Raw genomic sequence first — 26126 nt, 5'->3', positions numbered from 1 at the left:
AATTTTGCCACAGAGAACCTGAAAACAACACTGGATTACAAGTTGTTTGGGGATGACTGCATTTTAAGAGGCCCTCAGAAACTAACTTTAAAAGTGGAATAACCAGGGTTCAGCAGGTCATTAAAAAAAACTTTTTCATTTGCATATGTAGGTATATCCGTATAAATAACTGATAATTGATGATAGTTGCTTCCAGCAAACACCAATATTAACATTAATCTTAGAAAAATGGAATCAAACATCACAGCTCTCAAGTCGCAAATCTGTATTTTTATGCAACAAGAATTGCACCAAGATTACAGAAAGGAACACATGGAAAGGAGAAAATGCATATTTACAAAGAGCAAAATTAGTCTAAAACATGACGCGGCTCGGATACAAAAGGGAAAAGGAAAAAAAATGTAGTGGCATGATTGAAGTAGAAAAAAAAACATGTGTATGACAGTACCATGTGAGAGTAAAAAAAAAACAAAGGCAGCTTGTGGTTGGCGTCATCCTCAGGCATCGCAGTCCGAGGGCAAAGGAGTCGGAAAAACAGCAAACTAATACTGAACAAAACAAACACATTATTTCAATACTTAGAAAACACTTCAAAATGAATAGGAACATCTTTAGTAGATAGTTGTGGACTATACAGTGGAGATTCCTTTGTTTGGTAAGTACTTAATTTGTCTCTTATTTTGCTTTTTAAAAAATGGAAAGGCATGATTAACCATCACGGATAACCATTTTGTGTAAGACAAAAGGCAAAAGCATCTACTAGTCATGAAGCAATTTCACCATGCTCGAGTTTGGGGTGACGTGTACAAGTGGTCCACTTGACAACAACTCTTTAGTATCAAGAGTTTGAAGGGTCTGATTGACAAGATCATGATGAAATGGCGTCATAAACGAAGGTAGGCATTCACGGTTTTCTCTCAGATGACATCACAAAGCCGTAACAACATTCGTATACCATGCTCAATATTCCTGATCCTTTCCATGCTCGAGATTCCTTGTCCTTTTTCCCGACATTCTCTGGAAACAGTAGTGTTCGGTATGGAATTAGACTCACTCCAAGCACCTCCTTGTGAAGACAACACATTTTTGATTCCTGATACTTGTAGTAAAAAAAAAAAGATGTCCCTTATAAGGCCACAACACTGGTATCAGAGCTGGCAGTCTTTGAGAATCACAGCATGCGATTCCCAATGATAGTGTTTTTTATCCATAGGGCACCCGTTCTCGAGAAGGCAAGTGTGGTTCTATGACATCATGGCCACAAACACTCACTTCCTTGGCCTGTTCCCCTTGTTCCTCCAATCACATCATGCATGGCACAGTATTGCTATTCGATGTCTCGCTTGCATCCAATCAGGCCCGACATCGACGCCCAATCACACCTCATACCAAGGGAGCACTGACATCACACAAAATTGAGAACTGGAGCACAGAGTTTGCAGTTAAGCAGTAGGGCTGGTGACAGAATTGGGGAGAAAGAGGGTGCAGAAGAGTTGTGGCCTTGGAAAAAACGCCACAAGTGATACAAACGATGCCACACTCATGAACACTATCTATCACTTTAGATTCGAAAGGCAACTGGATTAGATTCTTTTTTTTAGGAGGCTCTGTCTTCTGTAAAGGGAAAGGGGATTTTTTTCAGTCAACACTACAAAAGAGGAAACAATAGAAAGATAGGTATACCATAATACTATTTTTAAAAGAACAACATTGGGTGATATACTCTGGAGAACCATCTGATGAGAAAAAATTCAAGTGAGGCGGAATTGGGCCCAGGCCTTCAGAAGGCCACAGTTGAGTTGCATTCATACATATATATTTTATGATTATAAAGAACAAACCCCAACAAAAAGGAAAAACAAACATCAACAAAAAGGTTTTGTGCACAATAACAAGACACTTAGTGTTTGGGTGCATCCTCCAATCTTTGGCAGAGGGTGAGAGGAGGTGAACATGTTTGTGTAGTTTTTTTTTTCTTTCTTAAATGTGCGGTAGTGCTCACAAGCCCCCACCCCCCACCCCACCCCTCACCCTTCCCCGTGTTCAACCACTACCAGAACCACTGATGACAGTTTCCTTTATTTTGCACCATCAGTGGTGTGTCGACTGTGTCACCACTGCTGCAGGCCTTAGGGTCAGTCCTCCACTATGAGGTCCAGTCCGTCCTCTAACCCCTTCCAGATCTCTTTCTCTTTCCCTCTCTCTCACACACTCACACACACACACAGTCACACACACACATGTACACATATGCAAAGCTCCGTTCCGCTACCTCTGCACGATGTCGCTGATCTCCTTGACGGAGGAGAGCAGCTTGCTGAAGTCCGGCGGCTGCCCGGCATTGGCGGAGTTGCTGGCCGTCGGGCAGATCTGGAGCTCGCGCAGGCTGCTCTCCAGCTTGTTGATGGCCTCGCGGAAGGCAAACTTGTTGCGCATCTGCTGGATGGACTCCACGTAGCTGGCGCAGTACTTGGACAGGTTTTTGCCGGCCTCCAGCACGGCACTGTGGCTGCCCGTCTGCTCCGAGTTGCGGCCGATGGCGTCGCGCAGCAGTTCAGTGCTCTCCAGCAGCATGTCGCGCGTGATGGCTGAGCTGGAGAGCCGCTCGGCCGGCTGGCGCGTCTTGCGCAGCGAGCGGCGAATCGACGCCGAGAACGGCGTCGACGCTAGCGGCGAATCGCCCGGTGAGGACCTCCCGCCTAAGCCGAGTGGCGCGCTCGTTGGGGACACGGCGGCGGAGGAGGAGGAGGAGGAGGAGGAGGAGGAGGAGGAGGTTTTGGACGCCTGCACTTTGGAGGAGGCGCTGGACAGCCCGGGGAGTTTCTTAGCGGAGCCGTCTGACGGTAGGAAGCTCTTGCCGAGCTCGGAGGGGGAGCTGGCGGGGCTGCCCTCAGAGCCGCCTTTGGCTTTGGGGTCCGACGGAGAAGAGGACGAGGAGGAATGGTGCTCGTGAGTGGGGCTCCGCGACGACAGCTTGCCCGCCTTGCCGCTTGAGGGCGGGGGAGGAGGCGGCGCCGGCTTGGGCTTCTGGAACTTGACGCGCTCCCTCTGCACGGGGGGGTCCAGCGGGTGCTTGTGGCGGCGAGCGCGGCACTCGTCGCCAGCCGCCCCCAGAGGCGAGAAGACGTTGGGCTTGAGCAGCTCGGCCTGCAGGGCGCTGGTCTTGTCCGACGACGGCGACGACAACTGGTTCTGGGTCTGCGGCCGCCGGCTCAGCTTGGGCGTGACCGTCTGCGAGCTGGACGCCGGGCTGGTCTCTGCTGCGTCGTCACCAGCAGGCTCCTCGAACTTCTTGGGGAGACGCGGGGGAGGCGTCAGCGCGCCGCCCATGCGCGGGGTCGCGGCCGAGGCGTCGCCCGAGGACTTCTGCTCGCTGGCCCGCTTGCGGGGCAGGGCGGGCTTGCCCCCGCCTAATGTGCCCGAGTCGAAATTGCGCGACGGCACGTCGCGAGGGAGCGTGACCGACCTCCACTCGGTCCGACTTCCGCTTGACCCAGAGGCTGATGCCGAGCGGAGGAAATGCGTCGAGTTGGACACACCATCCTCGTCGCCCGGCGGAGTCCCGGCCAGTCTGCCAGGGGGAATGGCCTTCTTACGTGAGTGGTGGGGGAAGAGAGGGCCAGGGTAGGTAGGGGCGCCATTGGTGATGCCGCCACTCGCTCCATTGTTGTTGGACGTGCCCAGGAACTTGACGGTATCGATGCCATGGCTGTGGTCACTGAAGGGCGACTGGCCGTTGTTGAAGGAGCTGCTGCGCTTGGGCGGGGCGGGCGCCGTCTTCTTCTTATTCTTCTTGATGAGGCTGGGGAAGAGGTTGGGGAAGAGGTTGGTGCGCGACTTGTCCTTGGGCAGCAGGCGCTCGTCCTCGTTCAGGTTGCTGTCCAGCTGGGGGCGCTCTTTCCTGGGCAGCATGGGCGACACGGCCACCTCGGGCTCCGCAGCATCTGCAACACACAGAACCCAGGGCCAGTAATGAGCACTGCTCTCTCACCGTGAAGAGTTCCTGGTGCCTAAAGCTCTCAGTATATCCACTATAACTAACTTTAACTGTGTATATAACAATGATCTAATATTAAAAATATCATCAACTATACAAAAGTTACTCCCAGTCACTGACATATCAAATGGTTTACAATGGCACTAAAAGACCTCTCTGCAATTCAGCGGTCAACAGACATTGACTACCCGTTTCTGACAGAGCAGATAGAGATACTGCTTTAAATGATCTTTTGGAAGTTCAGCTGGACTAATGAAAGACAGATCTGGATTCTAATTCTCTTAAAGCAACACTAAAGAAGATTTGCTCTTGGGGTCCCCCTGTAGCATAGCAGCTTTTCCATTTCGATTCCAAAGGGGGGCAGTGCTCCAACCCGAACACAAAAAGTTGCTGACAATGCAAGACAATGGCAGAATGCCGTTCGTCATGTTATGAGGTTATGAGTCATCAAAATTATTTTGGAAATGTTATATTAAGGTAAAAAAAAAACTCTTAAGGGTGCCTTTAATAAAAGAGTGATCTTGATTCCTATGACTTCTTAATGAAAGAGTGATTTGGATTCTAATGACCTCTTAATGAAAGAGTGATTTGGATTCTAATGACCTCTTAATGAAAGAGTGATCTGGATTCTAATGGCTTCTCTTAATGACAGCATGAAATGAATTGTGGAGAGCATGCATGTAGGTAGGCGGGTGTACCTGGGCTGTCTCCATCTTTGCCGTTCCTGCGCAGCGTCCTGGTCTTAGTGGGCAGCTCTGGAGCCTGCTGGATGGGGCCCAGGGTCATCTTCTTCCCCTTCTTCCCCAGCTCCTTCTCCACCTCTGCACACACACACACACACACACACACACACACACACACACACAGTTTGAGATACAGCACAAATGTAGCTTTCACTGTGTGCACTTGGAATGGCCCAGTGCAGAACAGTGCAGAACTTAATGAAGTAGTGGTGAACATACTAAAGGTGAACCATGTTAAGATGCAATGGTGAACTTAATGAGGGTGAAAACTGCTACTCTAGGATGGGTGAAAACGTACCGTCGGAGATGCTGGACTCCTGGAACATGGTCTCAAACGCCTGGTGGGTCTCAGCGAAGGATGGCCGCTCCTGAGGGTTCCATCTCCAGCCTGGAGGATTAACACAGCTCTCAGCACACACACACACTACAGCTACACCATGACTAAGTACAAAAACACTACAACATTTCCAATAGTCTAGGATAGGTTATGTTTGTTTTTACTCTTTAAGAGGAGATGGTGCCTGTAACACAATACCTAGTATGACTTACAAGACCATGGATGATCAACAAATTTTTTTCCTCAAACATTACTAAAACCCTGCAGTCAAAATATGCTGCCATGGTTACACCTCCTCCGTCTCTGTCTCTTTCTATATATCTATCCAGAGGCGGTTTACTCACAGGCTCTCATGAGCTCGTAGACTTTCTCAGGGCAGCCCTCGGGCCGGTCCATGCGGTAGTCCTTCTCCAGCAGCTCGTACACCTGGGACAAGTCAATCCCTGGGTAAGGGGACATCCCATAGGTGGCGATCTCCCACAGCAGAACACCAAACGCTGTCAAACACACAGACGTTTTGACATCAATATATATTTAATGCAAATTGTACTAATAAACATCACAATTCTCATAGCTAAAGACTGCTTTTGCAGCTGTGCATGAAAAGTATTCAAATACAGCCCATTACTAATACATCCTCATCACTCCCAGGAGGGTACCATTGCTATTACAAGAATCTGTGAGACATTATGAGTCATTGAGAATCAAGCTCATTCAGAATGATATCATAAGAATCATTGAATATTTTAAAGGGCTATGATGATATTTTTACCCTAGAGAGCTTCAAGGCTCCTTGAAACAAAGGATGCTTTCAGAGCGCACTAACAGGGCCACTTGCTTTCCTAGCTCCTTCAGACAGACACTCACCCCACACGTCGGATTTAATGGAGAACTTGTTGTAGGCCAGGCTCTCTGGGGCGGTCCACTTGATCGGGAATTTGGCGCCGGCGTGGGCTGTGTACGTGTCTCCCGTCATCAGCCGACTCAGGCCGAAGTCGGCCACCTTCACCAAGTGGTTCTCCCCGACCAAGCAGTTACGGGCAGCCAGGTCCCTGTGAACACCACAATCAAGGATATATTGAGATAAAAATATGAGGAATGCACATTTGGCACAGATCAGATGGAGTTTGCCTTGCCTGGGAGTGAACGACTCACATAAAAATACCTAATCAAATGTTCAGATCTAATCAGAAGTTCAGATTTGGGCAAAACTTCCTATCCTCAGGGCTTTATAGTGATTTGTGTGGTGAGAAATATTCCCTCAGAGACCATTTGTTAGGCTTCAGTCCAACAAACGTGCCTGAGGCCATACAGCTTCGCTCACATTCAGTGATTAAGAAAGAATGATGATGGCACAAGGAATTTCACACACATACCCATTCAATCACTCAGCAGTTAACTCATCAAACTGTTTATGTGATGACAAACTGAATATTTTTCAACTGATCGTGTCAAACTCACACAGGAGAGACAAGAATGTCGTATGTCATACTCGTTTTGACCACACGCTGAATCAGTGTGGATTGATAGTGTTAAATGCGATGTGCGAGTGGAAGGAACACTGAGCTGGAATCACAACCAAGTCGAGACCCGATGGATCACCTCTGTGACTGGCACCTAATCAAAACATTCCCCAGCGGAGCTATGTGTGTGTTTGTCTCAGCCCTTCGTGACGCGACTGGTATGCGTGCTTCGATCGCAGGCCGGGTCCCAACAGGCGTGAGGAGCAGAGCAACCTCCGTAAATCACAACGGGTCTCGGGGAGCCGTCATTAAACAGGCCGAGGCAGGACAGGTAGGCAGCTCGACAGGTAGGCCCTTCCCCATACCTGCCTCCACTCCCTTACTGATGGCTTATCTATCTGACTGACAGAGGGAGCCAGGGGCTGAATGGTAAACACTTTGACACAGGCGGATTCGGACACCTCAGCAATCGACTGTAGCCTATGGCACCTGGATTTGATATATAGTGTGCACATGCATAGCGTATCAAGTACAACACACAAGTGAGTGGGACATTGCTGCTGTGAATGTAATGGTGCGTTCAAGACCACTCAAATTCTACAGAATTCTACACTTCACCCCTTTAATGCTTTTGTTAAAATATTGATTGGTGTATAACAGGTTTTACAGTTTTAAATGACGGAAATCTGTAGGAACCCATATTTTATTTAACAAGGCGAGTCCTTGCATCTTTTTTTCAAAGAAGCCCTCGGTTCTCAAAAACACCATATTATAAGGCATTCCATAAAGAAATGTATTTTTTGTATACATCAAATTCATGAACTCCTTGTTGACTGTCAGCCCTCGTAAGAAGTATGAGGTAGACAGCGTAACAAGCCGTGGACAGGTGTGTGCAGACAGGGCAGCGTGAGGGTGGAGTGTGCGGGGGTCCTGCGCACCTGTGGATGAAGTTCTTCTTCTCCAGGTACTCCATGGCAGAGGAGATCTGCGTGGCCATGTAGAGCAGCACCACGGCGTTCACCTCCTCGCGGTTGCACTCGCGCAGGTAGTCCAGCAGGTTGCCGTGCGTCATGAACTCCGTGATGATGTAGAAGGGCGGCTCCCGCGTGCACACACCTGAGGTGCAGGTGAGACAGGATTAACGGAAGCATCACCAGCAGATCCCCGACTTCAGAAACGAGTGCATATTTATCATTAACAAGAGCCATGTCACTGGACCAGTATCAGTATCAATTAAGTCACACTCAGTTAGAAGTCCAGTAGTCAGAAATATGCCAATAACAAGTTACTGTCTTACTGTTGCAAACTTCAAATGGTTTATGATGGGTCTCAAATTATCACTACATATCTGGCGTATCACTGCATATATTTCTCTATATGGCCTGTGCTAGGCCCATTTGTACTAATCCATATTTATATATTTGAAATTCAATTTTGTTCTCAGCTGTTCAGCGCACTGTTCAAAGCAGCAGTGGGCCTCAACTCACCGAGAAGCTGCACCAGGTTTGGGTGTTTGATTTCTTTCATGACAGCAGCCTCCTTGAGGAACTCCTCCACCTCCATAGTGTCCTCCTGAAGGATTGCGCATATATTTTAACCCTTAAATCTGCTAAACCTCGAAAAGTGCATTAGCAGCATTCCATTAGCAGCTAACACCATAACGAGGCTAACATGCATTTAAACGCTATAGCGGTCCATTTGTCCATTGCATGCTTTCTGTAATGACACATTACAGACAGCAGGTGGGGACAAACTAGGCCCTGAATGCAGTACCACTATCCAATCTCATATCCTTTTTAGAATTGATTCCCAAAGACAATTGTCATTGTGGCCTACACTGAAGCATACAGGTTTACATTATACTCTTCCACCCGTCAGAGAATATACAAAGCATTATTTGCATGAATCCAAAAAATGTTGCTCGTGGGAGGAACTGTAGACTTCCTTAAGTCTCTCATAGTATAATTACCCCGGGTATTAAAGAGAGGAGTTTGAATGTTCATGATGGAATTTTCTGGCAGGGATAGTGAATTTGTTTCAAGGATTTAAGAATCTTTACTGTATTGTCATTCCAACAGCGAAATGTAGTGCTCAAGTCCCGTAATTAAACACCAGGGCCCACCATAACCCCATAAACATACTTCATGGTAGAAGTACCCAAATAAGTAATAAACCATATAATACCGTAATTTCCCAACTATTAGCCGCAGTTTATACATTGATTTTGCAATTGAGCTATGAGGTTAATACACAGGAGCAGTTAATATGGTATTAATATGGTTTTGTTTTTTTAACTTGCATAAAACACTGTCCTATGGTTTATACACAATGCGGCTAATACACAGGAAATTACTGTAAGTCATGTCTAAGAGCATCACTGCAGTTTACCACACCTTCAGGGTCTTGACGGCCACGGTGAGGTTGTACTTCTTCCAGACTCCCTCATAGACCTCTCCGTACTGACCGCCGCCCAGCTTGTGCTTCATGGTGATGTCGGTGCGCTCCATCTCCCACTTGTCGTAGTTGGGCGACACGCCGTAGACGGTGGGCTTGTTGCGCTTGGGCGCCGGGTAGTGCAGCGTGGTGATGAGCCCGTCGGCCACCGTGGAGTGGTGGTGCACCAGCTCCGCCAGCGTGTTGAAGCGGCTGTCCGACGACACGTACAGCTGGACACAGAGAGGGAGAGAGACGGAGGGGGAGGGGAAGAGGGGTTGGTGAAAGCTCTCCGAGACAATGTCCATTGTTAAAGACGCTAAATACATAAATAAGGTTGAGAAGTGAGGTGACCAGGGACTGGAGACCGGAGAAGAGAAGGAAAGGCAGAAAGACAAAGGGCTGGACAAAAGTAAAAGGGGGACCTTTTGAATTGAATCCTGGGAAAAATAGAGGTGGTGGTGGTGGGAGTGGGGGGGGGGGGGGGTAGCAATGGACAGGATGAATAAGGAAAGCAAAAACTAGGAAAAAAGGATGGAAATAAAAATAAGGAAGGGAAGGAAGGAAAGAAAGAAAGGGGTTTGTAAACAGGCAAAGTAAACAATATCAGTTATGACCGCTGGGAGCAATTACACAGGAACCTAGACAAATCAAAACGTTGAATTAAAGCTTACATTGGGTTCCTGATGTACTGAAATCATGTGATTTTGCACTAAAATGTAGACTGTTGGCTGCTAAAAAGTCCCTTGGCTGACTTGATTGAAATAAAAAAGCAACAGGACCACGTGATTCATCTAATGATGATGATGGTGTCCGGCATTTTTGTCTGCCAAACTCTCCGTCACTGCATCCAAAAGCCAGCTGTGCATTGCTTCAGTCGGCCATGTTAAAGCATTCCATCTACAGCGCTTTTCCATTTTGTTCTGAAGATTCAATGTCCAAATCCCACTTGTTCCCACTAGTTTTTACTTATCAAATTGTCTGTGTGTATAAGAAGCACTAAAACTCCTTTGTGACCAACTCAGCTGTGTGTGTGTGTGCGTGCGTGTGTGTGCGTGTGTGTGTACACACAGCACTGAAACTCAATTTTGACCTACTGAGGTCTGTGTGCTTACGTGAAACACTGAAACTGATTTCTGACCCACTGAGGGGTGTGTGTGTGTGTGTGTGTGTGTGTGTGTTGTTCACTCAGCTGAGCTGGGCCCGGTGCTCCCACAGCAGAGGGGACCTGCTGTTAAATTCCACAGGAATCTGGGGCATTCTGATAAGCCATACGTGCATCTGTGTGTGTGGGTGTGTGCGTGTCTTTGCGTGTTTGTGCGTGTGTGTGCGTGTACGCGTGTGTGTCTGGGTGCATGTTTGTGTTAGAGTGTGTGTGTGTGTGTGTGTGTGTGTGTGTGTGTGTGTGTGTGTGTGTGTGTGTCTGCATGTGCACGCGTGTGTGTCTGCGTGTATGTTTGTGTTTGAGTGTGTGTGTGTGTGTCTGCGTGCATGTTTGTGTGTGTCTGCATGCGTGTGTGTGTGTATGTGCGTGTAAGTGTGCACGTGTGTGTGTCTGCGTGCATGTTTGTGTTTGAGTGTGCATGTGTGTGTGTGTGTGTATGTATGTGTGTGTGTGTGTGTGTGTGTGCGCAAGCGTGTGTGTGTGTGTGTGTGTGTGTGTGTGTGTGTGTGTGTATGCGTGCGTGTGTGCGTGCGTATGTGTATGTGTGCGTGCGTGTATGTATGCTGGAGAGCGCTGGAGGGGAGGTGAAGTATCGCACAGTGGAGTCACTGGAGACTCTTGGCATTCCAGAGCGCTTAATGGAAACCCAGCAGGGTCCAGCTGTAGGAGCCAGACCGAGTGATGCTGAGGGTCAGCGGGAGAGCGGCCGAGACAGGGGAGACATGCTCTCCCTCAGAGTGTGGTGAGGTTGGATCAATGTGTCTGTGAGTGTGTGTGTGTGTGTGCGTGTGTGTGTGTCAGAGTGTCTCGGAGAGAAACAGGGATGTGTGTGTATGAAATGAAAGAGAAAGAGAAAGAGAGAGAGAGGGAGAGACAGAAAGACACAGAAAGACGTGTGTATGTGTGTGTGTTTGTATGTGCGTGTGTATGTGTGTGTGTATGTGTATGTGTATGTGCGTGTGCGTGTGCATGTGTGTGTGTGTGTGTATATGTATATGTGTGTGTGTGTGTATATGTATGTGCGTGTGTATGTGTGTTCTATCTACACAGTCACCTGGTCAAGTTCAGAACAGACTTTTGAAGTCTCCTTCTTTCTGGGAATTCTTCTCTGGCCTCACATTCTACACCGGCTCCTTGGTGGTGCAGAGACGAGCGCCGACAGCTGGCCACAGAGTCGCCGGTCAGGCGCAGCCCAGTGCAACACGGCGTGACGCTGACGCACCCCACCCCACCACAAACCCACTGCATTCTCCTCATCCCTCCCCACCTCACCCCCCCCCCCCCCCCTTTCTCTACGGTCCCTGCTGGTGGTTTGGCCAGGCTGCCTGACCAGCGAGGTCAGGAACATCTGACTGTGTGATGTCTGCCCCAGACCCTCCGGTGTGCCTCAGGCTTGTCTGAACGAGCGTCTCCTCGTGAAAAAAAAAAAAAAAAAAAAGGGTTGTGAAGGGAAGAGTGAGCGTGTGATTTTCCCACCGTTTCATGTCGAGCTGGTGACCTGAGGTGGTCTGTTCGAAGAGGAGTGTTGGAGCATCTGTGTAATGCTAATGACAAGGCAAACGCCTAAGGACTGGAACGTATGACCAAATGTCATAAAGACTGGCGTGCTTGCTCATGTGCTCATGAGGCAGAGACAGATATAGCGAGCATGTGGGCTTCTCTATATGTGAAGTGAGTGTGTCTGTGAGTCTGTGTGTAACCTATGTGAGTGTGGTATAACTGAGGAGAGGATGTGCGCATAATGGTATGTGTATTTGTGTGTCTCCTACTTATGTGAATGTGCTTCTGTGTCTTCATATAAACAGCACGAGTGCAGGTATGCTGCACCCTAGTGTGTGTGTGTGTGTATATATGTGTGCACACACAAAAATATGTGCTGTACCTCTGCAATCTACACTTGTGTGTGTAGGTGTGCACACTTTCACACACACACACACACACACACACACAGTGTGCCCATCAGTGGAAGGCGCTCACCTTGCCGTCGGAGGCCGTGTTGATGCGGTAGTGGTAGACGCGTCCCTCGTAGCGTAGCGAGATGGACCGCTGACCCGGGCTGCTCTCGCTCTCCCGCACCAGGAAGCTGCCGTTGATGCCGCTGCTGAGCAGGTACTCGGCGGCGTTGCGCGACACCGGCCCGTGGTACCAGCTGTGCTTCTCCAGGCTGTTGACCGGCGTGATGTAGTTGCTAGGCACCCATCCCTGGCCATTCTTCGTCTGGGCCTCACACCACTCGCCATTGTGGTTGTAGCCCAGGACACGGAGCTTCTCTCCTACAGGATCAACAAGAGGACAAATTAAGTTACAAAGTTAAGTTACAAATTATGTTTCAATTTAATTTGTAACATTACTTAGCTAAGCTTGACATTTAAGTTGAAACTTAACTTCACCTAACTCTGAACTTAAGTTATGCTTGTACATATGTCACTTATTTCTGACAGCTAAGTTAAAGGAAACACAAAAATATGTTACATAAATGAGGAACATGAGATAGGAGAAGTCATCAACAGTAACACTTCTGCTGAAATATACATTTGATACATTTGACAATACATATATCGGGAAATCTGTACATTTTTCTTCTCTCAGCTAACTGAATGAACTGAATGACATGACCAATGCAACCGGTCACTGAACAATGAGCATTTCATTAATTAAATATGTACAAATTTCTATTAAACCACATTGTATTTTGAGAACAATTATAGTGTACCTTTGCTAAATCCCCCTTCATATTCTTTGAATAGAGAATTTTATGCACGCATTCCAGTAATTCCATTGTGAAGGCAATTCATACAGCACAATAGGGTATGAAGGCTGCTCTGAATTTAGCCTGCTTTTGTCTCATTACAGGATGTAGAACCAAGCCAGCCTGATCGGAGGCAAGTAGCTCTCTGTGACACTTGGGAATAAGCCAATGTTGGTGTTTGCCAAATACACATGCAGTCTTACACACTGATGTTGGACTGGATGTTGTGACTTAGTTGTCACAATTATTCGCCCATTATCAAAGCAGGCTTCGTATCCACGGAAATGTGAGCTATTTCTTACACTCACCGAGTGACAGCTGAAACTGTTAAACACTAAGTCCAACACCAAATGACAGGAGGGTGAAATTGAGACCACAAAAACAACAGGCACAGATGTTCTTGTGAATGAGTACCTTGGTCCAGGCTGGTAACTCATCATGGTATTCCAAAATAGCATGGGATATGCATCTATCTGTGGTTATCTATTCTGACCTGGCCGACAATGAGTTGTAATAGAAAGTAATAGAAGTAATGGAAAACAGTCTGTCTCATCAGTTCCCCCTAATGAAGACCACTCGCTCTTAGTAGAAAACACCTTGTGCTATTCTTAAACCGATTTCTTAGCACCAGCAGATAAACAACACCAGGCTACCCACTGCAGAGCACGTCACGTAAACGGTGACTCTTTGACTCAGTCGCAAAGAAATTCTCTGAATGCGGAGTAATATTTGCCCAGATAGTGAGCCAACAGTCTTTTTCCATTGCTCATGGGGTTCATTGCCTGTTAGCCATTAGCATTCGTTGTGGTGGTGGTGGTGGTGGTGATGAAGGGGGGGGGGGCTTCAGACAGACTGATTCAACACCCTCCTGTCTCTCACAGTGAAACATTACAAAAATACTGAGTTATGATAACTATTCTAACATATCTACAGCCCCCCCCCAATGAGTTCACTTACTCTGGAAGCTAAATAAGTTCCCTAAGATTGCATTTCTTTATTGAATACACTCCACTGCCAGCCTGAAGTCATTCAATTACTAAGTGTAATTAATTCCTATAGAGGATCAATGGAGCTCCAGCCTGGGCATGCAGCCAAAATGCCGTAGGGGACTGAACTGCTCCAACAGATCTGTCAAGTCAGTCCGAGCCTTTGCAGATTCACTGCGTCTTCGGGTGGGGGAAAAGATGTGAAAAAGCTGAGTGTTCTAGTCTTTCGCAAAACCGATGGAGAGAGAAAGTCAGAGAGATAGAGAGAAAGGGAGAGAGAGAGAGAGAGTGAGCGACTGAGAGAGAGAGAGAGATGATTTATCTCACGTCAGCCGTGATCAAAACTCCCTTCCACTCTCATTATGGCCGCTGAACCTAAAACCCAGAGCGAAAGCCTCTTAAGTCTCTGGGCCTCCCGGGGTATAAACGGCGTCTCCACAGCTGCAGCATTCAACTCTTTCTGTCTCTCTCTCTCTCCTTCTCCCTCTTTCTCTCTTTCACCCTCTCTCTTTTCCATCCTTCCTCTCACTCATCCTCTCACTTTTCCTTTCTCTCTCTACCCTTAATATTCTTTCCTTCTTCTCCCATTCTGGATCTCATATATTTCCTTCACCTCTCTCTCTCTCTCTCTGCCTCTATTCTTCTTCCTCCATCTTACTCTCACTATCTTTCATCGTGGTGCAGGTGCTGCATTGTTTTTTCAACAACGGCCTGCAGATGGAAAAATTTGAAAGAAATCATCTGTGCACGAATAGAGATAAAGGAAGTAGGTGTGTGTGTGTGTGTGTGTGTGTGTGTGTGTGTGTGTGTGTGTGTACTGCACTTCACAGCACAGCAAATATGTGGGTTTCCAGCTAGTCACGTCACGTCTGTCCCCTGACAGGCCGGACACGGGAGAGGATAAACAGTGGTTCACCCTCACTGATAAAACACATGCACACACACACACACACACACGCAGCGGGGTCACACTCATGCTGCCCATCAGCAGGGTGTTCAGGAAGGTCACTGTGGAAATCGTGCCCCTGAGGGGGAGGGGTTCAAACAATGTGTATGTTGACTCACTGATTCACTGGTTCCTGTCTGAGGGGCATTGGCTGCTGTTAATGATTTCATGCAGGCTGGTGTGATTTTAGTGGAAAAACCCTGGGTTGTTAAAGGCCAGAAACATAACTAAGGGCTGTTTTTTTGTGTGTGTGTGTGTTTTCTTACCTTTAGTTATGCTAAGAGTGTTGTCCCCACTTGCTACAAAGTCGTACAGTGCCACAAACAGGTTGGGGTCATTTTCGCTGGGTCCCGCTAGCAGGTTCTCCTTGGAGTTCCAACGGGCTGCTTCCGACAGACCCTGGGGCTCAAAGTCAGGTCTCTGTTCTGCAACACAGGAGGACATGAGAAAACGTTAGTCACACAGAGGACATAAAGCCATATCAAATCAACCAACCAATCACAAACACACAGAGAACATTAACGCCATATCATCAATCAACCAATCACACAGGCACTAGAACAAAGGCCATAGTACAGGAGCACAGAAGCAAAGGAGTGCAAAGAATGTTACAATTATAAACAATTGCATACAACTGCACACAAAATATCAATAAATATTAGACTATTATCAATTCAAACAAGTAATATTACCAACTGATAGGGTTGTTTTGGAAACACCATTGGGTCAGTTATCCAGTTTTCCAGCACTGACTTTTCCTTTCTATTTTCCACATTTGAAAAACGTTATCCATAGTAATGAAACAACGGAAAGAATGACCAAAACAGGACAGGAGTACAGATTGAACATATTCCCCTTAAAGTAACAACACTGGATTATACACCATCAGTCAACTGATGACAGGGCAACGCTTTAGTTTATCCAGCAAAAAAGTCAACCTTAATGCTTGCTCTGTCAAACAAGATGATGATTTTAGACAAGCATTTCTTTTTTATTCTAAATGGCAGTTATAATACCAACATATAGAACCATGTGATGGAGACCATATCTTTTACATGAACTCGCTAGTTGTCTGCACAGAAGTCAGTGTTCAATATAAATAGTTGAGTTGGCTTGACACCTGCATGGCCAGCAAGATAAGAGGTCCTACACAACTGCGTCAAAGTGGGTGCAGGAGAGTGTGTGGGGGGACATGCCACATTCCTTGCATGCTTCACTTTGAGAAGCACAAAGCATACCCGTCCTCAACAAGACACGAGCCTTGCATAACAGCAGTCGCTTTCAGCACACTGAACCTCTCTCAAGAGTTTACAAGTCATTTGCTAAGCGAGAACTTTTTCTAAACTAAGCACTCCTAAAACAGTTGCGTTTAATTGCGTTGTTTTGACTCTCGGGCAACTGAATGAGTTACTTGTGCAGTGTTAGAATGTGACCCCTCCAACACCCCCATCTAGAGCAGGTGCTCCATTATGGCACATTTTTGTGCCTCCTTTTCTGACGTCTGCAATCAGGTGGTGCGCCGGTGTTTTTTTTTTCCACTTCACTGCAGAGACCCAAGTGAATCTTTCACACAAATTCAATGATCTCTTGTTAAAACAAATGCCACTGATTGCACAGATGTACTGGAGACGAGTGAAGGCAGAGTGCACTTCTGTAAAAGAATACAAGGCTTTACATAACCATACACACAGACTGGGACAGGATGCAGAATAACATGTCTGAAATGCGATACTGGTACTTGTACTTGTACTTGGCACTGGCTTGTAATATTGCATACAGTGATGTACAAACTTGCACTCACCATTTCCTTAAAAAAAAAAAAGAAAAAAAAGACCTACAGCCAAACTTTTCAATCCATTTCAAAATGAAAGTTAAGAAAATTAAATTAGCCAGCAGAAGTTTGTTTCTGTTTCCTTATATGCTAGTCAGGAAGTACCAGTGGACAGGATGAAGTGCAAAAAGAAATTTTGATGCGTCAGATGACACCCTCCGGATACTTTAGGGTGAGTGGGTCGAAATGAGCAACAGTACCGAGTTTTCCCACAATCAGCAATTTCCTTTGCTCATCCATCATTAAGCTCCACTCAAAGTGGTTTAACTGTTATCACATGACTTAATGTAAAATGCAACAGCTGACCAACAGGAATTGTGCTGAATGGTTCAAGCTACAATTCTTGTTGAGAAGATAGCATGACTTGTTGCCAAGGCTATTTAAAAAGACAGAGCACCTCGTTGAGCCTGTAGATGCAACACGGCCCATGAAGAGCTCCTTTTGCAGTTTGGGGTTGGTGTTGTTATTGGGTTGACATTGAAAGCGACTCCTTGCTTGCTTATCTAAAAGTCAATCTAAAACTGCAAATCTACATTGCATCAGCGGAGGATGTGATAAGTACTCCACATCCGTATTACTGTATTACTGACAACAATGACTATATATGTGTTACTGACTACTGACTATGACGCCAATTGACTATAATACACCTTTAGCACCCTTGAGCGTGTCTTGCACTCGGTTTCTCTCTTAAAACCGGAAAATCGCCCGGCATCCTCAATGGCACGGCGCTCTCTTTTCCCAGAAAATATGTCATGCGGAGCCGTGGCATTTTCCTGGCCCTGGTGCGCTGTGTGATCTGATGACGGCATTAGGAGGTAATAATCTGAGATGGGATCTTTAATAAAAGCGCAGTGCAGTTGGTAACCCTCCTCTTAAGCGCAGTTAGGCCGGTCTCTCATTTCCTGAAGCGCACAGGCTTTATTTTCAATTATAGGCCAGTGACTTGCTCTGGTTGCTTTAGAAGAGGGCAAACCAGCTGTAACATACATAGAGGTTTTAAGTTAAGTGAGGCAGTGCAGGCATTACAATCCATGCTACAACTCATATGCCCATTTTAAGCGTTCGTTGAGTCTTATTTCGCTTTAATCAAACAAAACTTTGCAAAAATTGAAAAATTGAAAAGAAAGTAAGAGAATAGAAAAACAAAAAACAAAAGAGATAGAAATGGACTTCACTCAAAATTATTTCAATGTCATCCAATCCAAAATCGATCCACAGGGCTTCACACTTCTCTAAGGTGGCCTCTCCCGTTTCATAACACAGGACCTCAGGGCCTCTTCCACAGTCCTCTTGGGCCAAACCGCCCGGTCATGGGACTGATAGTCAGATGTCATCACTCGCAGGCAAGCCCCACTGAAGGACGCCTTTAAACCCTTCAGTCGCCCTGTAACACTCCAGGGTCCAGCGGGGCGCAAATTAACATTCCTGAGGAGCCGCTGATAAGAGAGAGGGAGAGAGAGGGAGAGAGGGAGAGAGAGAGAGAGAGAGAGAGAGAGAGAGAGAGAGAGAGAGAGAGAGAGAGAGAGAGAGAGAGAGAGAGAGAGAGAGAGAGAGAGAGAGAGAGAGAGAGAGAGAGAGGGAGGCTAAACTGTTTGGTGCTCTGCTCTGCAGGAGAAGCCCGTGGAGACCTGAAGCGTGAGCACTGATGAGTTACCAACAGGCTTAATGGGCCTTTACATTGATGGGGTCTAAACACCAACTCAAGTCAAAGAAATGGGGAATGCTATCCCGGAGTCAAGAAGGGTTTTAGTTGCTGTAAAGGTCCTGGGTACTCATTAGAAAGGCCCCCAATGAAAGAAAAACAAAAAGAAGTGAGGTAATCCTGTAGTAAGATATAATGCTTTTATGAAACACTGCATGCAGCCAGGGCTTCATAATAGCGTTGTAATAGCATGTTTTTCAACAGTTCTCTACAGCCTCAGTTCTTTAGATCTTTCCCCATTATACCAAGCCTCTCACATTGCTCACCTCCAAAGGAAGTCTGAGACTTCTCACACACTTTTTCTAAAAAGCAGGAAGTGAAGGTAGAAGGTAGAAAGAAGCAACATAGAATGCCGCATTGGAAATGACAAAAGATTCAATTCCCAACAGACCTTGACACTAAAAAGGTGGCTTTACTGTGTGCTGTGAATGTTTTGGATAAGTGGGTGAACTAGTAAACACATATTGCCACAACTTCCTGAAATGACAGTACTAGGGAAACATGCTGCTGTGACCTCTTGGTTTTTAAAAGTAGTCCCTTATGAATGACAGGAAAGGGGACTACAATGAAGTCAACGTACATCGGGGAAAAGAATCCGTGTGTGAGAGAATGTGTTCTGGATAAGGGCATCTGGCATGGAGAACCGGCAATGATGACCAAAGATAAACAAACGGAAGAACTGGCTGTAATTCCCTCCTGGAGAGGAGAGGGGGATGGGAGAGAGAACACAGAAGAAAGAAAGGAGGCAGAGAAAGAGGATGCAGAGGGGACAGAGAGAGAGAGACAAGGCATCCACATGACAATGGTGAAAACTGCTATGTAAAAACGTAAAAGGTTTGGCTCCTTTTTTGGCCTTTAGTTTACAAAACAACTGCTTTATCAGAGTTTGAAAATGCAAACTTTTGAAAACAGGTTCTTTTGAAAATGTAACCCTTACGTAGTCATGAAAAACAGGGGGGGGAAAAAATCACGGTGGAAAAAAAGTTGAGAAGAACGTTCCAAGAAATGAGGCCTAAAGTTCTCCCCCTCTCTCTCTCTCTGTTAAATTGTGTGTTTGTCTTGACACCAAGCAAGTCGCAGGACTATGCACACACCACGTGGTGTTGCTTTCCTGGCTCAAAATGCCTCTGCCGTTAGTGAGGTGTGACACCAGGCTGAGACATACACCATGACCGAACACCCGTTGGGGCAGTTTGGGAAGGGAGGGGTTGGTAGCTGGAGAGGGGGGCAAAGGAAGCGCCGAGAGGTGTGCTGAGCGAAAACAGAGCAAGTGGCAGAGGAACGCAGGGGACTGAGCGAGCCAGAGAAACCTATAAATGCACTTAGCAGAGGCTCGAGCCCAGAAACACAGGGAGGGGGAGAGAAACACTTCCAACAAAATGGAGGCAAGGAGCCAAAAGTGATCAAAGTCGCTAGGAACTCGCGTCCCTCCAAAACATTTGCTCCAGCGCCAAGCAGCACATGGACAAACTTTAAACAAAACCTTGAGTGGACAGAGAGGGAGAAGGGGGGAGAGAAAGACTGTTGACTTCATGGTTCAATCCAGATCAATTTCCTTACTACATACTTTTTTAACAGACTTTAAAGCATTTAAGCTACAACTAAGCTATCAGCTAAAGCTGATAAACAGCACCTATAAGGAACCAACCCCTTTCCCAGAAAAAAAAAGGGAAAAATCTTTGTTTGGGGTTTGTGTCTCTGGTCTGTGAGTACCTTCAGTGGATGACGCAAGTCTAATCACGCAAACAGATCTTCAACACATTACCACCAGACCACATATGGGCTCCATCTAGCCATGCTCACTGAGGGGGTGGGGGGATTGGGGGAAGGGGAGATCAGCAACACTTATCCCATGTACCAAAACAGAGACGCAAACAGCCCAAACCCTCCAGACGTCATGCTTTATTACTGAACGCCAAGTCTTCAGGCCCAGAAATAAGAATGTGGTAACAAACATAAGCTGATACTCGGAAAGAGTTGAGGGGCTAATCTAGTTCTGAACTATGGAATCTAATAGAATTTGGGCCATTAACCAAAGCCCCTGTCGAAACTTGGTTATCCGACCTCTGCGTACTGGGAGGTATGTCAACGTTATAGTTAAGGCCACTAATACATTGCTTCATTAATCAAGCTTTGCTCCGCAGGCAGGAGGTTCGGACAGTAAATAAATTTTCCTCAGCCTGCGAGTCTCCATGGCCATTTAGCCCACTTAGTCATGTCCTTGCCTTGCGCAATCCAAGCACATGGTGAACTTTGGGATGAAATGCCATCAAAAATCAATTACACTGACAGGACACAGTTGAAATGTTATCAGCTAAATTCTTCGAATTCTGCCTCCAGTAAGTTAAGTGAATTTGCTCAACACTCAAAAAGATCAACACATAAATACTGTAGCCACTCCAAGCCTTACAGAAAAAAAAACATTAGATTGTCCAAATGCATGCTCAGAGCAATCTACTCTGGTTTGAACTTTTGCTCTTCCCTCAACTATGTAAAACACAAATGAATCTGCCAAAATCACAGATCTGTGGGGGCTTCAGAAAACAAGGGCAAAGTGCTGTTCTGTAGCTAGACCATCGAGAAAGCTTTGGGCAAAACAAAAAAGTAGAGAGCGAAAACGAACAGCCAGGAGTCAGATTTCCTTGTATTCTCTCCTCCCTTCGTTTTTTCCTCTCTTTCTTTTCGCGGAGAGCCAGTGTGTCTAGCTTCGATCTCCCTCCCCTAAGCTCTCCCCCTCTCTCTTTCTCCCCCTCCTCCACTTTTCCGAGCTTGAGCTTTCGGAGAGATTTTTGAGGCCTCAAAAAGGCTCGGCACCATCTTCTTTTACTTTACCTAGACATAGTAAACTAAACCGTCTTCATCTTTAGCAACTCTTATGTTTCAAATTCCAAAAGTAGTAATTTCTTTCCATGAGCTACCATCATAAAAAACACACACATCCACACACAAACACATCCACACAAACACAAACACATAGACATACACACATACACATGCAAACTAGTCTTTAGCCAGCTGTTCCTATACTGTCCCTGAGTGCTTACCTTCAAAGTAGTAACTGGAGGCAGACGAGAGGCCTTTCTTAGATTTACACCCCACCAATTTCAGGCAAATCTCCAACATTTTCATTTGCCTTATTTCGCTTCCCCTCTTCAAAGAAATCCACCTCCTTGGCACTACTTATCCAAAGTTGATAGAAGAATTCTAAAATTTGGACTAAAGACAAACTGACAACAACCAGAAAAACCCACAAAAGTGAGCTTAAAAAGTGAGGTTGTTGTCCTTTTAACGCGACAGATCCAGACAAGTCCACTTTCTCCGGCTTTAACAGATAGCTTCAAAAAACCGAACAGTGCTGTTCACTTTTCAGTCCGAGGCACTCCATTTTTTTTCCCCAGCCCAGTAAAGAGTTCGGTTTCTCTCCCAAGACGTGGGGGGAAGAAAAGACACGGAGGAACAAAAAGAAAAAAAAAAAAAAAAACGCTGCTCCAAACAGCCGCTTTTCCGCGCTTTGAAAGCCGTGCGTGGCTGGCAGATGTGCGAGTTAGTTGCGGGCACTGGAGGGCCGTCCCCGCTGTGCCATTGCGCTGGTCTCCTGTCCTGTCCCGTCGGCGTCAGCGGCGTCGGTAAGCGGGAGAAGCACAGGGCCACGCTCGTGCTGCACTCTGCCAACAAAGGGGCTCTTTCAGCCACTGCTGCTCGCTGGACTGAATGACATCAGCTGCCTGGATCCTCCCACCTCGCTCCACACACTCACACACACACACACACACACACACACACACTCACAGAGCCACACACACACTGAGGCTCAGAAGGGGAAAAAAGCAGCCCTCATCTTCACGGAGAGGGGGGGGAGACACACAGACGGAACCCCTCATCAAAACACAGGCGAGCTTTACCAAATGATACGCCACGGAACAGAGGAGCATTCCTAGGACTGGGCTCTGTCTTGGTCGCTCTGTTTGAGGAGAAGTCAGGAGGCTAAGTTAGAGGAGAGGAAAGCAGAGGGAGACGAGAGAAGGAGGCCCCTCCCCTTAAAAAACCACCAGCCCCCTCTCCTCTCCTCAACTCCTCCTCTACCCCCCTCCCCCCTCTGCCCAGCAGTTCTCTCCCCCCTCCTCCTCCACTACCACCTCATCCCTCTCTTTTCTCTCCCCCTCTATGCTTCGATCTGACATGTTTACACGTTTGACAGAATGGGCATTAAAACTAGGACAAACTTGTGCACTGCACGGCGCTGCTTGGCTCAAACGGTCCCCAGATAATAACTCTCTCTAACAAACACATACATGTGCACACTGGCAGTCTTCCTTGATTTCAAAGTTTGATTTTTCCAACTTTTCCCTCGCCAGAGGCTACATCTACCTTAATTAACAGTGCTTGCATAGTTCCAATAAGAAAAGCCAAACATTGATGGAAAGAGGGCTAAGCGTATTTGTCAAAGGCTAATAAGTGCAGAGCTCAGATGCCGTTGCGACAGTTATTCCCTCAGCTGTCCTTGAGGCTGGCCTGACTGATACTTAAACATGGTTTGTGGTTTCAGCAGTCACACCATGAATCCCGTGTGCAGAAACCTAACACAGATGAGCAATTCAAATAAAAATGTGAAGAGGGGGAACTTCAGTTTCCTGCCAGTGTCTTTTACTTTGGAGAGGAAAGGGAAGGAAATAGAACACACAGCAGATTTTGCTTCCCCTTAACACTAGTGCTTGTGACATTGTTGACATTGTTAATCTTCACCGAGGAGGAAGGAATCAAATGATGCCATCTGGGTAACAGGCCCGCTCAGTACATTCTATTATAAAGCCATTGTAATAACTCATAGCATTTGCTGATTTTCACACTCACTGCATAAAGCAGACAAAAAGAAAATCATCAATAAAATGAGTCTGTCAATAAAGTACCAATGTACTGCTGATCTAATATGACATCTAAGAACGAAGCTATACATTGGAACATTCTTACTCTTATGTGCAAGAGAGGGGAAAGTATTGGGGGTTGCGCTGAGATGACATCACATCACATCAGCTCAGGTGCAGGGAACCAACAGAAGCAGAGAGGCAAAAGATTGTAGGTTCACACTCTGAAGAAACAGGAAGACTATCATTTATCAAAGACCTGTGATATAGAGTGCAGATGAAAGAGCACAATGTTTTCCTCAATGCTAGGCTACTTAAAAATGGAGTAATCCACACCATAATGGGGTAAAAAAAAACTTGTGGTGGTTGTGACCTATCTATAGCATTCTAGATGGAATCCACCAAAGTTTCCAAAATGGAAACAACATGACATTCTAATGTTCAGATTCCAGAGCCACAAATGAAAATGTAAGGTATTTAGAATCCTCCCATTCCGTTGCTGTATGCTTTTCTTAGCTGCACGAAAATGGAGATGAGACTGAAAATGGAGATGAGACTGAAAATGGAGATGAGACTGAGCCAGGGAGTTCAAACCGCATTCTCAACCCAGTTCTCAACTAGACAAAAGAGTCCCAAATAAAACATATCTGGTTAAATAAAAACACATGGAAGCAACTCTTCCATGTGAAAAAAAAAACAGATTGTATACTTGATAAGGCAAGAACTGTGCTACATTTCAAACCAACCAGGTATCTCAGGATAAATGGTAGTGATTGTGGAAAACAGTCATTGATTATGCTCACAGCTGTACTGGACTAATGGAATTTTTGTATGACATCTCTAACCAAAAATATACTCATTATGACATTTGCAACAGTTTTACAAGCCTTTTCAGCCCACCTAATGGTTAAATTACATTAAAATACAGGGTATAACATTTGCAAACTCCATCAAGGGCATCTCCCGTTTACCAGGGCTTAAAATAGACGTTCCAATATGCCAAATAGTTTACTTCCAAAAATGCATCCCAAAATGATGCCGCTGGCTGCCTAAAAAAACTCCAAGCCTGATAAACTTGTTGACCCGGCGCTTTCTGTGGGAGAAATGGGTTTTCAGGACGGCGGCGAGGGCTCAACGCTAAGTATTAGTTCTTCTGGGTCACATCCACTGAGGGTGAAATCACAGATATTAGTGCACTTGAGCTGGTGACTCCAGACAGGCGGGAAGCCGGGGCCACTCTGGAGCCTAGAAGCATTCTGGCTGGCAGGCAGGCAAGGCAGGCGGACTGGCGGGCTGACTGGCTCTCCCAATGGCTGACAGGATGGCTGGAAGTCTGGCTGGCTGGCTAACGCACACACACGCACACACACACACACTCATTCGCTCAAATTTCCAGCTACCAGATGAGAGAGACAGTCTTTTTTTGGGGAGGATGACCATGAGACTTGCCCACACCACAGGACAGCAATTTCATGTAGTATATACTGTAGCCATGGCAGTAGTGGACAAGGGCTCAGGTGTCTTGTTTGTGCCGAGCCCAGGAGCAGAACTTATATATATATATATATATATATATTCAACTGATATAAGTGTATATTTTTAATTTGTAACAAAAGGCCAAAGTTTTGTAGCCGTGTCGGCAGAATGTTCGGGTCCAGTGTACGCGTTGGACAATGCAAATTTTGTCCACCGGACTGTGCACAAATATCTAATGTGTTATTGACCTGTGCATGTTGATTGTGCATATGCATGTCATTTTAATAAAACACTGTTTGTTAGCGAACACAAACTTTTTTCTTTTTTTAAGGTATCCAAGAGCCTGTACACGTACACTGGGAGGCCTTGTGAGTGGTCATTGTTTTTGTTAGCATTACCGGAGCAGGACAGGCACAGGCATACAGGAACACAGCATTTTGGTTGAGTTTTATGGCCCCTCTATGTGCGGCGTGCAGGTCCAACACTGGCGCTTACTGATAATGTTTTTCCTCAGCCAGTCCTGGATTGCGTCAGGCGTAGGCAGGAACAGGGTTACTGCACACTCACTGACACACACACATACTCACTGACACACACACACACACACACACACACACACACACACACACAAAATGGAGCCCCCCTGATAACATTTCCTTAGCCTGCCGCGCACCCCTCGGAATGAGTCAGATTCTTTTGCAACGTAGCGGGCCAGCTGAGTGCCTTAGTGAGCTCACTGCATGCCTACGTGCACGACAGACGCCTGGACCGCAAACCCGTGAGCAACAGCAGCCGCCAATCAAGGAGACACGATCGTGTGGCTTCTTCCACATTTCAGAGAGAAAGAGTAGAGAGAGAAAGAGAGGGAGGGAAAGAGAGAGGGAGGAATGGAGAGGAGAGGCAAGGAGAGGAGAGAAAAAAAATTGAAGAAGGGAAAAAAAGGTTGCAGATGGAGAAACATGAAGCAGATTGTTTAATGATGAGCTCATAGGAGAATCACTCCATAGCGATTTATATAATCCCCCATCTCAGTATGTTAACAGTTAGCTGACGTACACAGTATGGTCTTGGGCCTTTTTTTATAATAACCCCCCACTCCTCCCCTGTTCTTCACTCCCCTCATTTTCTTCCAGCTTTTTCCAAAGCCCACGGCATAGATGGATGGAGAACAGCGAAAAAGAAAAGAACACCTACGGAAGGAGGAGGCCATTTCATTTTAGAACAAGAGCCTCATAAAGCAAACACACACACACACACACACACACACACACACAATTACACCTTACGGTTATGGCACCATCTGCACTCCAAGTCTACCTCCTACAAAACTCCTCTGCCTTTCATTACATAGTCGCCAAAGTCACTTTACTGCATGATGCATTGTTTCTGTCGAGTGCAACATCCTGTTCAGAGAACTTTCACCGCCCGTAGAA

The 26126-nt window shown here is 46.3% G+C and overlaps 1 protein-coding gene across 3 annotated transcripts in view; it reads right to left on the bottom strand.

Annotated features, from left to right (window-relative positions):
* Nucleotides 1-250: 250 nt before the first annotated feature.
* The window catches only part of abl1 (c-abl oncogene 1, non-receptor tyrosine kinase), a 40936-nt gene continuing 15060 nt past the window's right edge, over nucleotides 251-26126 (bottom strand). Inside the window, exons 1-11 of one of the 3 annotated variants that reach the window (XM_076284235.1) lie at nucleotides 21400-22309; nucleotides 15086-15244; nucleotides 12116-12411; nucleotides 8934-9206; nucleotides 8028-8112; nucleotides 7479-7656; nucleotides 5945-6129; nucleotides 5422-5574; nucleotides 5039-5128; nucleotides 4696-4818; nucleotides 251-3944 (exon numbers count right to left, since the gene is read on the bottom strand). In XM_076284235.1, the coding sequence (XP_076140350.1) occupies nucleotides 2269-3944; nucleotides 4696-4818; nucleotides 5039-5128; nucleotides 5422-5574; nucleotides 5945-6129; nucleotides 7479-7656; nucleotides 8028-8112; nucleotides 8934-9206; nucleotides 12116-12411; nucleotides 15086-15244; nucleotides 21400-21484 (3303 nt within the window). In that variant the 5' untranslated portion in view covers nucleotides 21485-22309 and the 3' untranslated portion in view covers nucleotides 251-2268. Of the gene's footprint in view, nucleotides 3945-4695; nucleotides 4819-5038; nucleotides 5129-5421; nucleotides 5575-5944; nucleotides 6130-7478; nucleotides 7657-8027; nucleotides 8113-8933; nucleotides 9207-12115; nucleotides 12412-15085; nucleotides 15245-21399; nucleotides 22310-26126 lie in introns of those variants that run through there. The other 2 variants (XM_076284236.1, XM_076284234.1) reach the window with 2 other exon arrangements.

The sequence above is a fragment of the Alosa pseudoharengus genome, unplaced genomic scaffold (genome assembly GCF_046254945.1).
Source record: "Alosa pseudoharengus isolate Yale_2024_CS ecotype anadromous, Long Island Sound unplaced genomic scaffold, YU_APseudo_1.1 YU_APseudo_1.1_scf_14, whole genome shotgun sequence".
Taxonomy (NCBI): Eukaryota; Metazoa; Chordata; class Actinopteri; order Clupeiformes; family Clupeidae; genus Alosa; species Alosa pseudoharengus.
Note: the sequence above shows the minus strand (reverse complement) of the source record. Positions and strands in the feature narration are given on the sequence as shown.